The sequence below is a fragment of the Astatotilapia calliptera genome, chromosome 12, assembly GCF_900246225.1.
Source record: "Astatotilapia calliptera chromosome 12, fAstCal1.2, whole genome shotgun sequence".
Taxonomy (NCBI): Eukaryota; Metazoa; Chordata; class Actinopteri; order Cichliformes; family Cichlidae; genus Astatotilapia; species Astatotilapia calliptera.
In genome coordinates this window covers 26,686,078-26,704,464 of record NC_039313.1, presented here as the reverse complement: position 1 = coordinate 26,704,464, position 18,387 = coordinate 26,686,078, and the positions used below count along the sequence as shown (strand labels likewise).

Sequence of the window (18,387 nt, the reverse complement as noted above, 5' to 3'; positions counted from 1 at the left end):
CTTGTCAGGGTTCATTTGTGGATTTTCTTACCTTCTTAATGGTTGGGACCATTAGTTGTGTTGTGCAGAAGTCAGGCTGGTACACAGCTGACAGCCCTATTTGACAACTGTTAGATTTCCTATTATGGCAAGAACCAATCAGCTAAGTAAAGAGAAACGAGAGTCCATCATTACTTTAAGGACTGAAGGTCAGTCAGTCTAAAACTTTGAATGTGTTCCCAAGTGCAGTTGCAAAAACCATCAAGCACTACGACAAAACTGTCTCACATGAGAACCGCCCCAGGAAAGGAAGACTAAGAGTCACCTCTGCTGCCGAGGATAAATTCATCCGAGTCACCAGCCTCAGAAAGTTAACAGCACCTCAGATTAGAGGCCAGATAAATGCCACACAGAATTCCAGTAGCAGACACATCTCGCAGCAGGACCCGACGGCATCCCAGGTCGTATCCTCAGAGACTGCACATACCAGCTAGCTCCTGTGTTCACTGAGATATTCAACATCTCTTTATCTCAGTCGGTCATCCCCACATGCTTTAAAGAGTCCATCATTGTTCCTGTCCCGAAGAAACCCCACCCTGCTTCTCTCAATGACTATCGCCCTGTAGCCCTCACCTCAGTAGTGATGAAGTGCTTTGAACGCCTGGTCAGAGACTTCATCATTTCTTCACTACCAGACACACTGGACCCACTACAGTTCGCTTACCGTCCAAATCGTTCCACAGACGATGCCATCTCTCATCTCCTCCACACATCACTCACTCACTTGGACACTAGAAGGGGGAATTATGTTAAAATGCTCTTCATAGACTACAGCTCTGCATTTAATACCATAATTCCCTCCACCTCACCACCAAGCTGGAGCATCTGGGACTCAGCTCATCTATGTGTCAGTGGATCTCCAACTTCCTAACTGGCAGACCACAGGCAGTAAGGATGGGCGGGCGGACATGTCTCAGCCTCCACCACTCTCAGCACTGGAGCCCCCCAGGGGTGTGTTCTGAGCCCCCTGCTGTACTCTTTGTACACATATGACCATGTGGCCACTACCAGCTCCACCACCATCATCAAGTTTGCTGACGACACCGTTGTGGTGGGCCTGATCTCTGATAACAACGAGACGGCCTACCTGAAGGAGATTAGGAATCTGGAGAACTGGTGCCAGAGGAACAACCTCCTTCTAAACGTCAGTAAGACAAAGGAGCTGATAGTGGACTTCAGCACTAAGCAGGAGAGGAACTACCAGACCCCCCGTCATCAACGAGTGCCCAGTGGAGAGAGCGGACAGCTTCAAATACCTCGGAGTTCACATCACGCAGGACCTGTCATGGTCCTGTCACATCAACACCGTGGTGAAAAAGGCCCGTCGGCATCTCTACCACCTCAGACGCTTGAGAGACTTCCAACTGCCCTCCAAGGTGCTCAGGAACTTTTACTCGTGCACCATAGAGAGCATCCTGGCGGGAAACATCTTAACCTGGTTCGGGAACAGCACCATGCAGGACAGATGAGCTCTACAGAGGGTTGTGCGGTCAGCTGAGCGCACCATCCGCTCCGAGCTCCCTGACCTGCACTCAATCTACAGCAGGCGGTGCTGGACCAAGGCCAGGAAGATCGTGAAGGACCTCAGCCATCCCAACAACGGACTGTTCTCTCTGTTGAGGTCAGGAAAGCGATTCCGCTCCCTGAAGACCAACACAGAGAGACTGAGGAGGAGCTTCTTCCCGCAGGCGATACGGTCTCTCAATCACACCACCACACAGTACATTAAATGAGAAGGTTTGGTTGATCTGGAATAGCTCTGACTAGTACTTTATATTACTGTAACTTTTATTGTTTACTGATTACTGTTACTGTAATCACATTATATTTTTCGTAACACAGTAATGTCATGCATTGCATAGCAGCCAGAGCCTGACCTTCAGCAGGTAACAAAGGCAGTGAGGGGCAGTCAAGCTTGTAGGATTGAAGCCTGTGCGTGTTCCTATAGTAGAATGTCAGTGGAGCTTTCTTTAAAGTCTCTCTTTGAGCTGGTTTTCAACTTTTCTTTGTGTTGTCGGCTTTGTGTTCAAATGCTGAAACATTGAAAGAAAGGTCGTATGTATGTCCTCATTAGGAAAGAGATTTGTGTCAGTGTGTGGGACTGTAGCCTAAGGGTTATATTGTTAACTAGTGATTATGTGACAGTGTATTTCAGACCATCTTATGGAGTAACATGAAAGTAAAGTAATGAGAAGTGTAACACATTTTTTTTTCGCCGGGGAGTAATTAAGTAAGGTAAAGCATTACTTTTTAAGAAAAAACACTGGTGTTTAGTTCCAGCTTGATTTTAGGAGACTATTAAATGTAACAAAGATTAAAAGCCACTGTACCCTTTTTCATCCTGAGCTCACACTGCACAGTCCTAACAGCCTTCAATAATAAAGTAGGGCTGCCTGTACGCAGCCTGAAAGGGTAGAAGCATGATAGAGAAAGTCTACATCTGCTTGCTAACCTTATTGCTTTAAGCACAGCGAAACTACAAGCGACTCAGACTATGACAGAAACAATGTTCGGAGATCATTCTGAAATATGAAAATGAAAGCGTATGCAGCGGTACCATCCATATTATGAAGCTCCCTGATGTCAAGTATCCTTTAAACATGAAAATATTTGTATTCTGTTGTGTTTCAATGCAATTAATTTGTCTTATCTTAGCAATAAAAATATTTTTAAAAAATTTAAAAACCCAATGTATTTTTATAGAATTATATGTAATTATATTCCTTATATGCACACGAGATAAACATGCAATGTGTATATGTATACAGTATTAAAATGTAACACCTCAAATCTGCTTAATATTCTTGATCATACACAGAAGTCTTTCTTTCTTTTTTTAACATCACCACAGGCCACTGAAAAATTATGTTGTATAATAGCCATTACAGCCAATTCACTTAATAGTCTGTTTCTTCCTGCATTTTGCTGCAGTTGAGTTTTAATGGAGCTGACTGGAGTCCATTTTTCACAAAATCATCAGGTATGATAAAAGCGAAGCAGTGTACTTCTGTGTGTCCGTGGATCATTGCCACCCAGTCTTGCAGGTACAGTAATTTTCAATTCTACCAAACAAGAAGACAACTGAGCAAAATAAAAATTAATGGCATAAAGAGACTTTTTTTTAAGGAAAAGACCCCCCCCCCAAAACACATTTCATTTGCTATACTGCACGTGCCTTATTTTTCAGTCTTGTATTGTGTTGTCTATTGTGTGAGAGGTTTAGATCAGTGTGCACAGTCGGGTGTGCACTCACTGATGTAAACCCTCAAAGTTCTTTATCCCTTAGGATTATAATAATGTATGCATTGATTACTCACTAAATATGGCCTGATCTTCATCTAAATCACAATTATAAACAAACACAATTTGACTAAACTAATAACGCACAAAATCAAAGTCTTTAAGGAACACATTCGGGAATAATTCACTAGAAACAATAAGTAACCTCGTTATTAATGACTCCTCCACTTCCATTAAGGAGATTGGATTTGAAGTGTGGGTTGTGGAGGTTCCTATCTCTAAAAATATGGCCATTCTAAGACTGCTTACTGACAAAGTCTGCACTGAAGACAGACTGGTTGGTGTGAGCTGTTCCTCGATCACAACAACTTTCAGTGGATCTTAGAAGAAGCATTATAAAGATGCACGAAGCCGTTAAAAGGTTACAAAACCAATTCTAAAGACCTGGGTGGTCATCAATCCACAGACAGACAAATTGTCTAGATAATGGAGGAAAGTCAGGACTTTTTTGGCTCTCGCTAAGGGTCCTGCAAAGATCACAGCAAGAGCACAACATGCAATCCTGAAAGATGTGAAAAGAGATCTAAGGTTAAAAGCAAAGCACCTGCAGAATTGTTTACAAGTGGCAAGGTCTTTATTCATGTGTCCACTATAGGAAAAACACTGAATAAGAATGAAACACACCACAGAATGAAACCACTGATCTACAAAGCTGTAGTTTGTTACACACTTTTTGTTGTCTGGACAAATAACACAAAAGTTGAAACTTTTTTTGGCTGCATGTGTGATTGTATGGATCAACAAAATTAAGGATTTTTAAAGAAGACGCTGTAAAATTAAGACACTGTGTCCCCAAGTACGCATGACTTGAATAGGGCCGTGTAATCAGATGAACTGAAACAGTTTTTAAAACAGGTGGAATCACCCAACGTCATCCTCACTGTGGAGCAACTCTCATCAGCATTAATCACAAAGGTCTAATGGAACTTGTTATTGCTAAATGAACCTCTGCACACTCACTTTTTCACCCAACACTGTAGAGGATTTTTCTGTGTGTTCAATAAAGACAGGAAAAGCGTTCCAGTCATATTAGTTAAGTAGTCAAATTTCATTTGTCTGTAACTGTGACTTAGATGAAGTGAACACCTTATTTCATGACTAATCAATGCAGGAATCCAAAGGATTTCTTGCACCTGTAGTTTGCTAAGTGATGTGTTAAAAAAAATGACACACACTTTTTTTTTACTGGTCCATTTTACTGATGTCTGTAGCCTTTATTTGGAAACAAATACCAAAGACTGTCAAAACTCTCTTCACTTGACGGCAGCCAGCCTTCTGTGCATTTACGCAGAGATGAAGTGCAAGCTGCCATCTTGGCAAGTAGAGACAGTGTATGTTTATCATCCATCATGCTTGATACTTATTTCTGACATTTCGAAGGCCAGGCTCGTATTATGGTGTCCACAAATTAAACAAATGTTTGCTGAACAAAATGCGCCCCCAGATACAGAGTTCGTCCCAGGAAAACACTGATTAGGTCCACAGGAGCCATTAGTTTTTAATATAACCAGGAGGGGGACACTCTAACTGCAAATGCGAGGAAAGGAAAAAGGAACAACTTTATGCATGAATGAAGCTTGTGCTGGCCTCGAACGCATCAGAATGTTGACAAACCCTGCCAGCTGGAAAATTAGTTGATTTTTAAAAGTAATTATTTAGGCTTGTCTTTTGGACAACAGTGGTGTCAGTCCGTCGCACCGGCAAGTTCTTTTTCCTCACTTCACTCGCCTTTTTCACAGGCCACATTAATTATCTCTGAGCAGGATCTCCTCACCTTATTAATGCTTGCAGATTCCACCCTAGTACAAGAATTGCCTTTGGCTGAGACAGTGGGATTCTCACCATAATATTTTCTGAAATAACTTTGCAGGGGATTATCTGTGGGTGGACAGCTACCACTGCAGCTGCTCTATGAGCTCAGAAGTGGATAGCATACAAGGAAGAGAGAGGGTTTTTATTTATTTTTTTAAATTTTTAAATAGTGTGCCACAGGAAGACCACAGAATTGCACGGTTCAAAGTGTTCATCAAAATTCACAGCCTGCGAGTTCAGTTCGCAGTGTCGAAGCCAACCTGCTGAGCTGTGCTGGAGTAAATCTATAGAAACAAATTAACTCCACGTCTGTTGGTCTGGGCATGTGCAGAAGATAACAGGCTTCAATTACAAAGCTCTTTCTCCTAATTGAAAATGCAGCTAATAGCTTAAGTGCTTGCTATCTGGAATAGCTAAAATAATGTGCGGGGAGTGCAGCGGATTCTGGCGTTTACAATACACTCCTGAGAAGAAGGTTTGAGCCCTCGGGCAGCCTTTTACAGCATCTCTCCCACGTTCATCTCACTTGCCACTTTGCACTCTGTGGCTCTTAATAAAAACTGAAAAATGAATTCTCGTGTGTCAGAAGAGACTTTGCCTGCACTGTGATGCAAATAGCCCAAGACACTATTGATGAGCACGATGGCAGCAACGTTCATAGCTAATGCACACGACGATCTAGTGGGCACATTTTTACAGCAACTTAAACAAGCACGACAAACCTGCAGGTGGTTTCACAGGTGTCCGGCTCTAGCATGTGTTCTTACATTGCATTGCTGTGTTTGGCATGAAATGTAACACGCACAGAGGTAACAAAAAAATGGAAAAGAAAAAAAATCCCATTACATTTTTAACAACTCATGCTGCTCCCTTGAGCTGTAGAGGGCAAGGAATAACAAAGCTGAGGGAAGTCTCGGCTCCTTACCTCTGATGGGCTATTAGTTATTCCAGCTAGCAGAAGCCCCATTAGGTCTGCCATTTAATGCTCCCACGCCACATTCGCACATGAAAGCTACAAGATTGATAAGCCGACCATCTCACCTCCAGCTTCCCTTGCGCTTGAGAAATGCTCTGCCACAGATAATCTGACAAAGAGCTGATTTAGCTACCCGCGCACCTTGTACCAAGTGACATTTCTGAAAACAATGAAACATATGTGTGCGGGCCTTTTTACAGTGACTTGAGTAAAGGGCACAGCAAGAACCTAACTGGTGCTACAGCACAATCCACTGACATGAAACATCTTATAAAATGCTTTACATGGTGTATGTAGAGTATAGAAAATGAGCTGTGCTGCAGCGAGATAAAACTTTGTCTCTGAGCTGCGCTGACACAGACAACGGAGAAGAAAGATGTCTCCCGTACTAAACAGCATGTCTGGTTATTCTGACAAAAAGGTGCTCGCAAAGATTCCAGCGACTCCACATCTTTCCCAGCACAACATGTTCTGTTAATCACACTTAACCACACTGCCAAATGAAAAAGAAGAAAAAAGAAAAGCTGCTGGACAAAAGAAGACAGATACAGAGCATTTGGAGAGAAAATAAAGAATACATGGGCAAAAAAAGTGCCTAATTAAACACGAGCAAATTGATTAGCCTTTCTGTCTCGATCCCTTAGTGCCACGCAGGGGGCTCACAATCTGTCACGTGGAGGAAGTCTGGTTTTAGTGCAAGGATTTTAAAGCCAATTCCATGAGTAAAAGTTTCACAGGAGTAAACAGTTTCTTTATAATGCTGAGATTAAACAAAAGTAGCATAATGCAGTCCCCTCCTGCAGCGTTACACAAAAACCGGGAAAAATGCAAGCCCAAATGCATAATTTATCTTTTATTTGGCTGCAGGCCTTCATAGTGTTCCCCAGCCTGTGGTGACTGTTTGAACTTTGTAAGTTAAACTAATGAGGAAAAAAACCTAAGCACACAATTGCTAAAGGCTAGGGGGGAAAAAAGCAAAGAAAATGAGATTTACAATCAGCTGGTGTGATTGTAAATATTGGCACACTTCAGACATTCGCAAACAAACATCAAGACTCACACGATTTGCACGTTTGCCGCTACAGCTGTGGCAGCAAGCACACAGGATAGGAGAGGACCATCTGCACAGTGACTTGATCCAATCGGTTTACACCGGTTCGTTCAGGACGGCAAGCAGTTTTGGGAAAATAAAAAGTCTGAGAATACACAGATTCATCAATGAGATGTTTTGTGTCAGGAGTGAAAGATGGAGCCACTTTGCGTGTAATGCATCTTACTGTAAGTTACCAATGAGGAGGAGCTGCCGCTGCACTCGCAGCTAATGGGTATCATATTTTAGCAATAATATTGCATGACTCAAAACAACAGCTGGGTAATCGAATGGAACTGAACAAACCCAGCATAATGCAAAACAAGTCACCATGCACTGCCCTTTGCGTCCTTATCCTATTACAGACAGAAGCAGAGGAGAAAACAATTTTTTTTCACCCTGCAGATCATTAGAAAATTTACCTCTTATGCCTCGCAGTGGAAATGGATTTTTGGAGGGCAACGGTCATACCTCACATTCCCTGGAGCCTGAGATGGTGTATGTGTAAGGTCCTGTCCCATTAACCAGCACATCCATAGTCTCTGAGTGTGAAGGCTTGTAGTCCACATAGTACTCTTGCAGTGGTGAATTAAAGGAGCGCTCGGTCTCCCGTGCCTTTTTCTGGCGCTTCTTAACCGCAGAGCGCTGCTGAAGCTGTTTGATGCTGCTGGGATAGCGCTTCCACGACACATAGATAACCAGCAGAATTATAGCCACAGATAAGAAGAGGGCCACGCTACCGGCTATGATCTTGTGGAAGGACACATACTCGGTGTCTGGTAATGGGATAGTGGGGGAGGCCTCGGAAGGAGTTGGAGAGGCTGTCCTGTTCCAGGTTAGCTTTTTATCCACCGCAGACTGCGTGGGGAGAGGTTTCAGCTCAGGCTGAAACGCCGTTGTGAGGGGCAATGTCGTTGAGGGGATAGGGGTCGGAGTTGCAGTACAGATGTTGTAGGTCTCCACCACATCTGTAACTTTCTCTCCTTGTGCCTCCTTAGGGCTGGTACATATCATTGTAAACTCCTTGTTACCCTTGAAGGCTTTGAGCCAGGACACCAGAGGGCAAACGTTGGGGTTACAGTACCACAAATTACCGGCCAAACTGATGGTTGTGAGGGAGATCCAAGCATCCACTGTCTGCTGAGAGACATTAGTGAGCTTGTTGGAGTCCAGGTTGAGAGTCTGAAGGTTAGGCAGGCATTGAAATGTGCTTGGATCCAACACTTGGAGCTCATTTCCTGAGAGGTCCAACTTCTGCAAGGAAGTCCACATCCATGGCAGGCCCTGCGTTAGCAGTTTGATGCGGTTCCACTGCAGATAGAGAGCCCGCAGGTTAGTCAGGCGAGGGAAATGAGCGAAATTTATCTTAGAAAACTGGTTGTGCTCCAAATGGAGCTCGATGAGCTTCAGGAGTCCCGCAAAGGCATTACGTGTGAGGCTTCTCAACCTGTTGTAGCCAATATCGAGGAACTCCAGGTTACGGCAGTCGAGGAAAACGCGCATCGGGACTGTTTTTAGGGAGTTTGACCTCAAGTGTAAACTGAGTAGCTTCCGTAAACCCCAGAACTGATTAGGCTGGAGGACCTGCAGTTTGTTGTAGGAAAGGTCTAGGTTACGCAAATTCGGGACGTCGTGGAAAGTGTTGTTTTTCAGCTGCGTGATCTTATTGGAGCTGAGAATCAGTTCTTTGAGCCTCCTTATCCCGTGGAAAGCCTGGCCATCCACGGCATTGATGTAGTTGTGGTCAAGATAGAGCCAAACTAGTTGACTGAGGCCCGCAAACTGGTGGGCTCTAAGGCTCACCAGGCTGTTATAACGCAAAGACAGGCCCTGTGTGCCGACAGACACGTTGTTTGGCACGTCACGGAAGGCATTGGACTCGCAGTATATTATTTTCCCATCACATCGACAGCTCTGGGGGCAGGGACGCTCACGGATGCCGCTTGGAACAGCAAGCAGCCAGGAGGGCACCACCACAGTGAACACAAGCCATCTGAAAAGCACAAAAAGTCCTGCAGACACACAGGAAAGTGAGAGGTTTATGAGTACAGAACATGTATCACACAGAACCATGTAGACTACACGGACTAGAAGGGAATAAAAGAGAGGAAAATAGAATGTGCACAATTTTTGAGTCGAGCAACTGAATATGTTCTGAGACATTTGCAGGGGGGGATTTTCCTGCCTACTTAATTTGCACTGGAGCATTCATGGCGCGCGCGCACACACACACACACACACACACACACACACACACACACACACACACACACACACACACACACACTTATGTTCAGCCAAAGTCATGCTCTTGGAAAGGTGATTGATAAACCACACGCATGATGCACAATGTGACAAACAGTTGCTGAGAGAAAAGCCTCCTTTCGGATTCCCCTGCCTGCAGTCATCAGTCATAAACCGCAGGGGGGGCACAGACGCCAGCGACACCAGCTCTAAGTGAATTGTAGTTAGGCAAAAGACAAAAAAGACTGCGCAGGAATGAACCCTTTAAGCACCCTGCGGAACAGATTTTGGCTATACATACCCATATTTGCTCGGTGTCGGCTCTTCCTCTTGCTCAGGGATCTCTGTTGCATGCGTCTCCGGTGCACATGTTTAGACGCACTCGGCGTTTTGCCCAAATAGTTGGACACTTAACCAGGACGCCCGTCTGCGCGGATAAAACGGACACTTTGCGCCGAAGCCGGATCCGCTCTACTTGCAATCGCACACCTGTCGGAGATAAGAGCAGCTCCAAAAGGTGTGCATCAGCCTCCCTGTCTGTAGTTTCCTACATTACCGCACAACATCAGCTCGATAACGCGTATTTTTTTTTCTCCCGAAAGCCCTCGGATGGATGCGCTCAAGCTCGTATCCTCATGAGAGTGACAGTTTAGCGCCTGTCGTGGGAGGCTATTAAAAAAACAGTCTAAACACCGAGTCGCCAATTGTTGAATCTAGGTTAAGTGGCAGAGCGAGAGAGACGGGGAGAAAAAACACTGGAAAACGACCAAGTGAAGAAATCTGAGAGGGATAAACTGTGGTCCAAAGCCGATAAGTTGGTTATATCCCGCTTCAGGCGTGGACAGTGGAGAGAGAGTGGGGGGGAAGAAGCAGGCTGCTGTGGATTAGAGCCGTTAACCGTCGCATTAAAAATAAATCAATTGTACAGCAACAGGAATGATGTTGGTGTTAGATTATTACGGAGCTCGCCGGTGCTCGGTTTCAGGACTTGAGATGCCCTCTTCTGGTCGCAGAGTGGCACTCCGCAACCGGAAAAACCTAAAGTAGACTTCATTGTTATCACAAACGCAGCCTGCATATCAATTATAGAGGGAATGGGAAGCCTGTTAGCTTTTTGTGTGGATATTTGTGAAGATGTGCCGCAAGATGTGCGTTCATTAGAATTAAACCCCACCAAATTTAAGATTATAATGAGCGAAGAAATATTATGTAACTTTAATGCCCTGATTTTCTTTCTCTTTTTTGGGGGGCACATATGAATCTTAAGAGGCATAGGCAGAGGCAGTCATTATACAGCACAGTCCTGTTTAATATTCCATTATCTTTTGCTTGAATATTATTGCTATTTAAGAACCATTTGGCCGCTGGAGGTAGTTAATTTAAACCTTTATACTACTTAGTTTTCTTTGTAAGTCTGCACATATTTTGAGGTTCGCCACGTGTGTTTCTTTCAAGTAGATGATTAAGAAACAGAGGACGGAGGAGCAGGAGGGGTTCTGGGATAAATATCCAAGGAAAATGCGAGGACCTCAAACGCAAACTTCATTATTTTGGCGAAGTCCACGCACAGATTGTTTTCCTCACCGGTAATTAAGTGGAATTATGCAGTGAGTTTTACTCTATCTGAGCCTGCATCGAAGGGTCTATTGGCAAAATCTGTTAATGTGGGTTTTTAATTAGGACTTCGGCAGGTGGGCCTGTAACAAAAAGGTCAGCTTGTTAAGAAGTTGTTAAGGAGTTGGTGGTAAAATAAATCACACATGCAGCCTGCAGTCTGCCTTGTACAGGTAGGATGCAGGTTTTAGATCATATCTGTTAAACATTTCTCAATCTCCATATCACTTTTGTTATTTATTTTCTGAATTAATGTATTTTGCAATGAAGGTTTTGTTGACATTTGCTACATTAGCATTCCAAATGCTCTCTTTTAGTCTTATGATACATTTATGAGCAAGAAAAAGTGTAAAAAATTAAGTAGGAGCTCACTAGGAACTCTTTATTGGTAGTGATACTGAAATACATCATGCGTAAACAAAGGATGCTCTCAAGGCTTCATAATGGGACTTTGAGTCCGGGTCAAAGTCATCATTTCTAATGGGTCCCTCTGCCCCTGCACTTAATGAGCAGCGTAATTACCAGTAATGGACATTAATGAATATTTGAGCTCAAATCACAAATAGTTTGTGACAAAGAAATTGCTTAAACTAAAATAAAACGGATGCATGTAGCACTTCGCCATCAGTCACTGATTTAATTTCCAGTGTTAGATCGATAAGCTAACTGGAGGTGAAGGGCAGGGCATTAATCTAAAGACACACACACACACACATACACAATCACTTTCTCTGGCATGGGCACATATGTAACTGAAGGAGTGGCAGTGACGGTAGCAGAGCTTTTACCCTTCAGTGTGCTGTGCAGTCACCTCACAATCATCTGTGTGTTTAGAACCATCTGATGGTGCTTCCAAACTTTCATTTCTGAAATGTTTATGTATTCTTAAGCAGACGTGTAACACCGTGTGGTGCAAAACAGTAATATAAGCAGACAGCTCTCGAACGTGTACACGTGTAAAGCAGGGTTATACGTAGGGTTTGTTATCTGGGGAATGATTTGTGACAGCAGTGGTTCTATTTATTTGATTAGTGCAGCAGCACTGACCCAGTTTTGCAGTAATTTGAATTTAAAAGGATGGAAATAAACTTAAATCAAAAACTTTTGTGTGTATGCATTTTTTACACACCAGTAATGTTCAGACTTGGTGCTTTTTTTATTATGGATTACCAACTTTTTCTGTTATATAGTTTTTATGCTCTTGGATTTACTTAAATGTATTTATCTTGAATATATATTGTGCATATTAAGAGCAAATATATCCTTTCAGCTTATATGAAGTCTGCTTCTTGGAGGTTTTAGACGTACTCTAACTGGTCACTGTATTAGTTATATCTTTTTTACAGTTGCAATCTTTTAAATAAGGTGGTGCATGAGATTTTAGTCCATATTGACATGACAGCATCACACAGTTGCACATACATGATGTGAATCTCCTGTTGTGAATGATGTGAATCTCAAATGTTCTCTATTGGATTGAGATCTGGTGACTATGGAGGCCATTTGAGTACAGTGTTCAAAATACCAGTTTGAGATGATCTGAGCTTTGTGACATGTTGTTCTGCTGGAGATGACTGTGGTTATAAAGGGATGGACACGGGCAACAATACTCAGACAGGCTGTATGTTTTAACAATGCATATTTGGCACCAAAGTATGCCAGAAAAATATCCCAAACAGTATTACACCACCACTAGCAGCCAGAACAGTTGATATAAGGCAGGACGGATACATGTTTTTATGTTGTTTATGCCTAATTCTGACCCTACCATCCAAATGTCACAGCAGAAATTGAGACATTTTGTGTGTTCAGAGATTCTCTTCTGCATCTGTTGGTTGTAACAAGTGGTTATTTGAGTTACTGTTGCCTTCCTATCAGCTCGAAGCAGTCATTCTCCTCTGACCTCAGTCATCAACGAGACATTTTTCCCAGAGAACTGCCACTCACTGGATATCTTCTCTTCTCAGACCATCCTCTGTAAACTCTAGGGATGGTTGTGAGGGAAAATCCCAACATATCAGCACTTTCTGGAAAACTCCAACCAGCCAACAGCCAGGCACCAACAACCTTCATCATCCCATTCAGTTTGCAGTTAGCAGGTCATCTTCCCCATGTCTGCATGCCTAAATGCATCAAGTTGTTGCCATGCAATTGGTTTATTAGATATTTGTATTAACAAGCAGTTGTTAGCTAACAAAGTGGCCAATGAGTGTACAGTAACTTTAAGATTAGGAACATTGTTTTCTTAGCAGACTGCAGTGCATGAATAAGAATGTGGAACTACGTCTATCCCTTGAGATTGGCCATGAAAGTCTGCTAAGAGAAGCAGTAAGGACATGAAAAGAGTGATTCCCTGTCATCCATTTATTCACTTCTATACATTATAAAGACAAAATTAAAAGACACATTGATTTTTAATATCTATTTTATGGTGGATGGAAATAAAGTGGAGAAGAGTAATATTAGCAATATAATATCACAAGATCTCTCCCCATTGTTGGTGGCCCACTTTTGTGTCAAGTAATTTAAATCCAGAGTAAAACTGCACGTGTCTGAGGTGAAATGTACCGCACCGTTCTAGTTGGTCTGTGAGGTCGATCCCCTTGGGGTCTCTTTTGTCCTCATACACAAACATCTCAAAAGTTTTTTCCACATATGGATGTATGGAATAGGAAGAAATTTTGATGTTTATGGTGGAAAAAGCTGTTATATCCTGTATTCCTATCCCTATTTTTTATTTTTTTTAAATCACAGCACGTCCCTGCTGTATAACCATCCCAAGCCGGGTTCCTTTAAATCCCCTGTGGTCTGTGCATCACTTCTTATTTATGTTGTTGAACAAATCTAACATGACCCACTTTCACATTTCATTCAGCTTTTTCTGGAATCTGCGAGAACTGGCATATGCAAGGAATAATTGAGTTTCACAGTACATTTATAGGCAACTTTTACACTGAAAGGAACGAGTCTACCTCAACTCCTTTAAGCCTTTCTCACTTGCATGTTTGCTTTGTGCTTATTCTTGCTTTCAAGCTGAAATCCATCTGCTTGCCAAACTGAGACAATCACGTGGGTTTCTCTGCTGCTGGATAATGGCACCTCAGGAGTCATCGGGAACAAGTTAACACCATAAGAGACCAGAAGAATGGCTTTCTTTTGACTTTAAACAGCACAGAGAGCAGGGGCATAAACAACAAAAAGGTATATGCACTCACCTCACTTTGCAAATGCCTCAGCCACCAAACTGCTTACTATGAAACTTTAATGACTGTCTGTGACTGACTGAACCCTGAATAATAGAGCATGGGCGGAACTGCTTTTTTGCAGCATAATGAATCCCACTGAAACGGGATTTAGAAATGTATAGTAAAATAATTAGCACAAAGCAGATTCAAACAGATTTAATTTGCGCTGACCCTGACTTCTAAATTTGAAGTTTTAATTACCTCCTGAACATTAAAAAAACATCCTAGCAGCAAGTAAATATTTCTGAGAAAGAAGCCTGGTCCCAAAACATCTGCCACTCTACCCCCTGCTGCTCCTGTGACTCAAACAGCATGCTTGTTTCTGCCATTTAATACACCAGAGAGAGCGTGTGCCGACTGATTGCTGTATACGAAAGCTGATTCCTCCAAAACCGATCCTCATCCTAACACAGCTCACTGGTCGCACCATCGTGCAGCCACTTTTCATTAACAGTTTTGAAGTTACGTGCTGATTTGAAGTTGCAAAGTCATTCATCTCACCTGGGCTTATACTCACTTTTACATCTTTCTCAAGCTGAAACATCAGCAGCTGTAACACTGATGCATTTAACGAGGGGGCGGGGAAGCTGGTTAAACAGTCGTTAAAATGCTTAAAACAAAACTCTTCAGCTTCGTTTCTCCAGCAAAAGATCATTAAAGCATCTCTCTATATTCTAAGTCTACCTTTTCAAACTCTGCTCTCATGCATAAGATAAACTTCTCCTTCTGCGAGGAGGCCTGTGAGGATCGGTTGGTAATGCATTATAGAGATGATGGTAATGGGCTTGTGCATTCGAATCCTGAGTCAAACAACCATAATGTTCCAAATGAGCCTTTCCTTGCACCGCAAATATCAAGGTGCTGCTTTTAAAAATGGTTTATGTTGCTTTCATTTGTGTATTTCCTCATACATAATGCAGCGTACATAGAAAAGCTCTGCACACACGAGACAGCTGGGCAACAAGGATTCCCTATCATCAACAACCACAACAAAAAAAGCCGACAATGTAACGGTCCTACTTCCAACTGGGGACTGAAAAGACAACTTGAGTAGGCAACAGGCTTCGCTGTTTTATAAAGTATTAATATAAATATAAAAGAAAACAAAGGGCTGTGCTCTAGCTCACAAATGATTTGTGTTATTGTAGGTGATGCGACAAAGCAAATCCAGTCAGTGAGGAGAAACAGTGACTCTGTTCCTGTTTATCATCTTATCAGGGACCTGTAGAGGCCAGCCGAACAGCTGATCTCCCTACAACAGCAATTCTTCCTCATATACTTAATCATAGAGTAAAACCAGGGTGACCATTTTAAAACAAGATATTTCAGTAAAAGAAGCTTGGTATTTCAATATGTGGTCTATATTTGGCAATATGACTGGTATGAATGGTGGAGACAGGTTGCAAAGAAGTTTGCATACGTGGACAGGCTAAAGCAGTTAAAATTTTCTGGCTGGATGTGCTGAAGGGCATCAGCTGAGCCATCACCAGATGTGGCCAAGCATCGAGGTTAGCTGATTTGGCGGGATTGCGGCTGAGCTTTACAGCTTTTCAGGCATGTCTCAAATGACAATATGCTCAATATCTGTATTTGTCAGGGTTGGCAGGACCAGATTCTATTTCGAGTATGTATTCTCTAAACAAATAAAAAAGATAAAATGAGAAAATGTCTGTAAATAATGAGCAGTTGAGGATCTCAGTCACTTAGATGTTTGTTTTTCCACTGTGTACTGTTTACCTTTTTCATTTTGTTCCCAATTGCGATAAAAGTGCTATATAGTTGTTTAAACCTTACGTGCAAATAAAATTTTAATGAACCTGCTGCTTTAGAGTGACTGAGAGTCATTTGTTTGCATGAGCAATGAGACGTTGTGGCCTACCTCTTCGCGCAACCGCTGAATACCTGGGCATCAAATTCATTTCAATGCAGTTTGAGATATAGCAGTAAAAGCTGTCAAATACTAAAAGAAGGCCTGAAAAGTACAACAGAAACTCAGTTTCTTTCTGCAGAGTCTCCCTCCTGTGGATTTCAATATGTACAGCAGCAGTCACGTAAAGGCAAATTAGCCATCAAGTTATCTCTGTGATGCATGTGATGCTGTAACAGAAGGCAACTACATTCAAACATCTACCCATCTACTTCTGCTTATCCAGTTCCAGGTCTTGGGGGGGAATTCCTCCCATCTGTCATAGGACGAGTTATGAGGGGTGCACCCTGGACAGGTTGCCAATCTACTGAAGGGCACAAAATTATCATGAGAGGCAATTTTGAGAATATAAACATGGTTGATAATTTGTGGCCTAGTGAGAAGAGTGAAATGTCAGAGAAAGTTGACTGAGTGGGTGATTAAATCCATCCACCTGTGAGCACCAGATGTGCGTTATATTGACAACAATATGTGACTGCATGCAACTCGCTGTGCAGTCCACATGTGGCACAGTGCAGGCTCTTAACAAGTCAGTTCAGACACAAACTTATGCCTGTAAAGCCCAACTTTTCTTCATCTTCCACGCTGTAACATCCTGTTTATTAGCATCATTTTGAAAAGGCGGGCTCGCATTTTTGATCTCTGAGAATGGGTTTGAAAATGGCCCAGAGGAGGATTCGTCTGCTGTCACTGGCAGTTAAGAGATAGCGGTTGTCACATCTGATGACATCCACAATTATACTGTCAATACAGAAGATGGAGTCGGCGTGCATACGGAGTCATTTACCATATACAAAGTGAGTTCCGGTTGATAACCTGTTTGTGGAAGCTGACACCATCACTGACAAACAGCACAGCTCACACCCTTAGCTGAGAGCAGGTTTCGTTTTCTCTATAGTATTTATGTAGAAACTGGCACTTCTTCCACCTTAATGTTACAAATTGTCAAGCAAGCAGTTTGCCCCCTAAATGAAAAGTAATCTATGAGTTGAATAAATGCATTTAAATGACATTTAATTACAAAGTGTGCCACTATAGACATAATCAACCCTCTCTTTAAAGAGCAGAAATACATTTCTCTTTAATGCGCTCCACAGGGATGGCAGGAAATATTGCTTTCCCAGTAATATTACAAATATGAATATGAATTCATCAGCTTGCTCTGGTTACCCACAAGTGATCTGGTTGGTTACCTATCTCTCTCCAGTCTTCGCTGAACTGGTGAATTTCCAGGTCTCTGCAAGCCATACGCTTCCCTCCGCGTGCACAAGGGGTTGCTGTTACCACACCTTACAACTCAAGACTCTCTGACTGCTGTGCATTTTCCACGCTGTTGTGTCCAATGAGGTGAGTGCGTGCTCTAAGCAGATTTAGCAGAGTATGAAAGATGAGCGTGAAACAACCACAAAATTAGAGGTACCCTCATCCCCTCCCACTTCCAGTATGTTTTGTTTCCCCTTTTGTTCCTCTGCCGTCTGTTGAGTGCACACTTCATAAAGGCCATTTATAATCCCGCTGTCTGGAACATTTCTAGCCAGCAAGAGGTGCTGACTGTTTATCTGCGTTAAAGTGTCAACATCACACTTAAGCTGTTAGAATAATTAGCATTTTTGACAAGCTACTCATCACACGTTTTCTGTCACTACTTGGGTTTTTTTCTGTTTTCCTGAATGAATGATTGCAAGTGCTGAATGAATGGTGGATGTGGATCACAGCCCCCCACCTCCACCACCAGCCCAGAGTTTGTTGTTTTGATTACCCGCACCCCCGCCCCCGTTTGTTATCTCTGTCATCATCATGTTCGGCACTCATCAGGACACCGGTGCAAGTAAACGAGGTGAAATCTTACTATAAATAAATACAAATAAAATACCTAAAATTAAAAAAAATGCGAAGCTTGGTTTCAAAGCTAATTTTTAGAATTAATTTTAGGTAGCTTTTAATTCAACCCAGGTTAAAAAAAAATACGAGCAATTAATAGATAAAAAATACTAATACTTTGCTTTAATTAATTCATTAATTAATAGGTGGTTTAGGCATGCGTGGCTGGAGGTGAGTTTATATACTGTATGTGTGTTTGGAGACGCCTACGCCTCTGAGGGGAGAGAGAGAGGGGGGAGAGAGAGAGCACAGAGTGGAG

General features: G+C 42.5%; 1 protein-coding gene across 5 annotated transcripts in view; it reads right to left on the bottom strand.

Moving 5' to 3' along the window:
* LOC113033278 (leucine-rich repeat transmembrane neuronal protein 4) overlaps positions 1 to 10,560 on the bottom strand; it is a 60,191-nt gene extending 49,631 nt beyond the window's left edge. For 2 of the 5 annotated variants that reach the window (XR_003274012.1, XM_026186928.1), the window contains exons 1-2: positions 9,763 to 10,560; positions 7,689 to 9,229 (exon numbers count right to left, since the gene is read on the bottom strand). Coding sequence is in view for 4 of the 5 variants with exons in the window: in XM_026186928.1 (XP_026042713.1) it covers positions 7,689 to 9,229; positions 9,763 to 9,814 (1,593 nt within the window). In the remaining variant the exon portion in view is untranslated. Of the gene's footprint in view, positions 1 to 7,639; positions 9,230 to 9,762 lie in introns of all 5 variants that reach the window. The other 3 variants (XM_026186927.1, XM_026186930.1, XM_026186929.1) reach the window with 3 other exon arrangements.
* Positions 10,561 to 18,387: the final 7,827 nt, after the last annotated feature.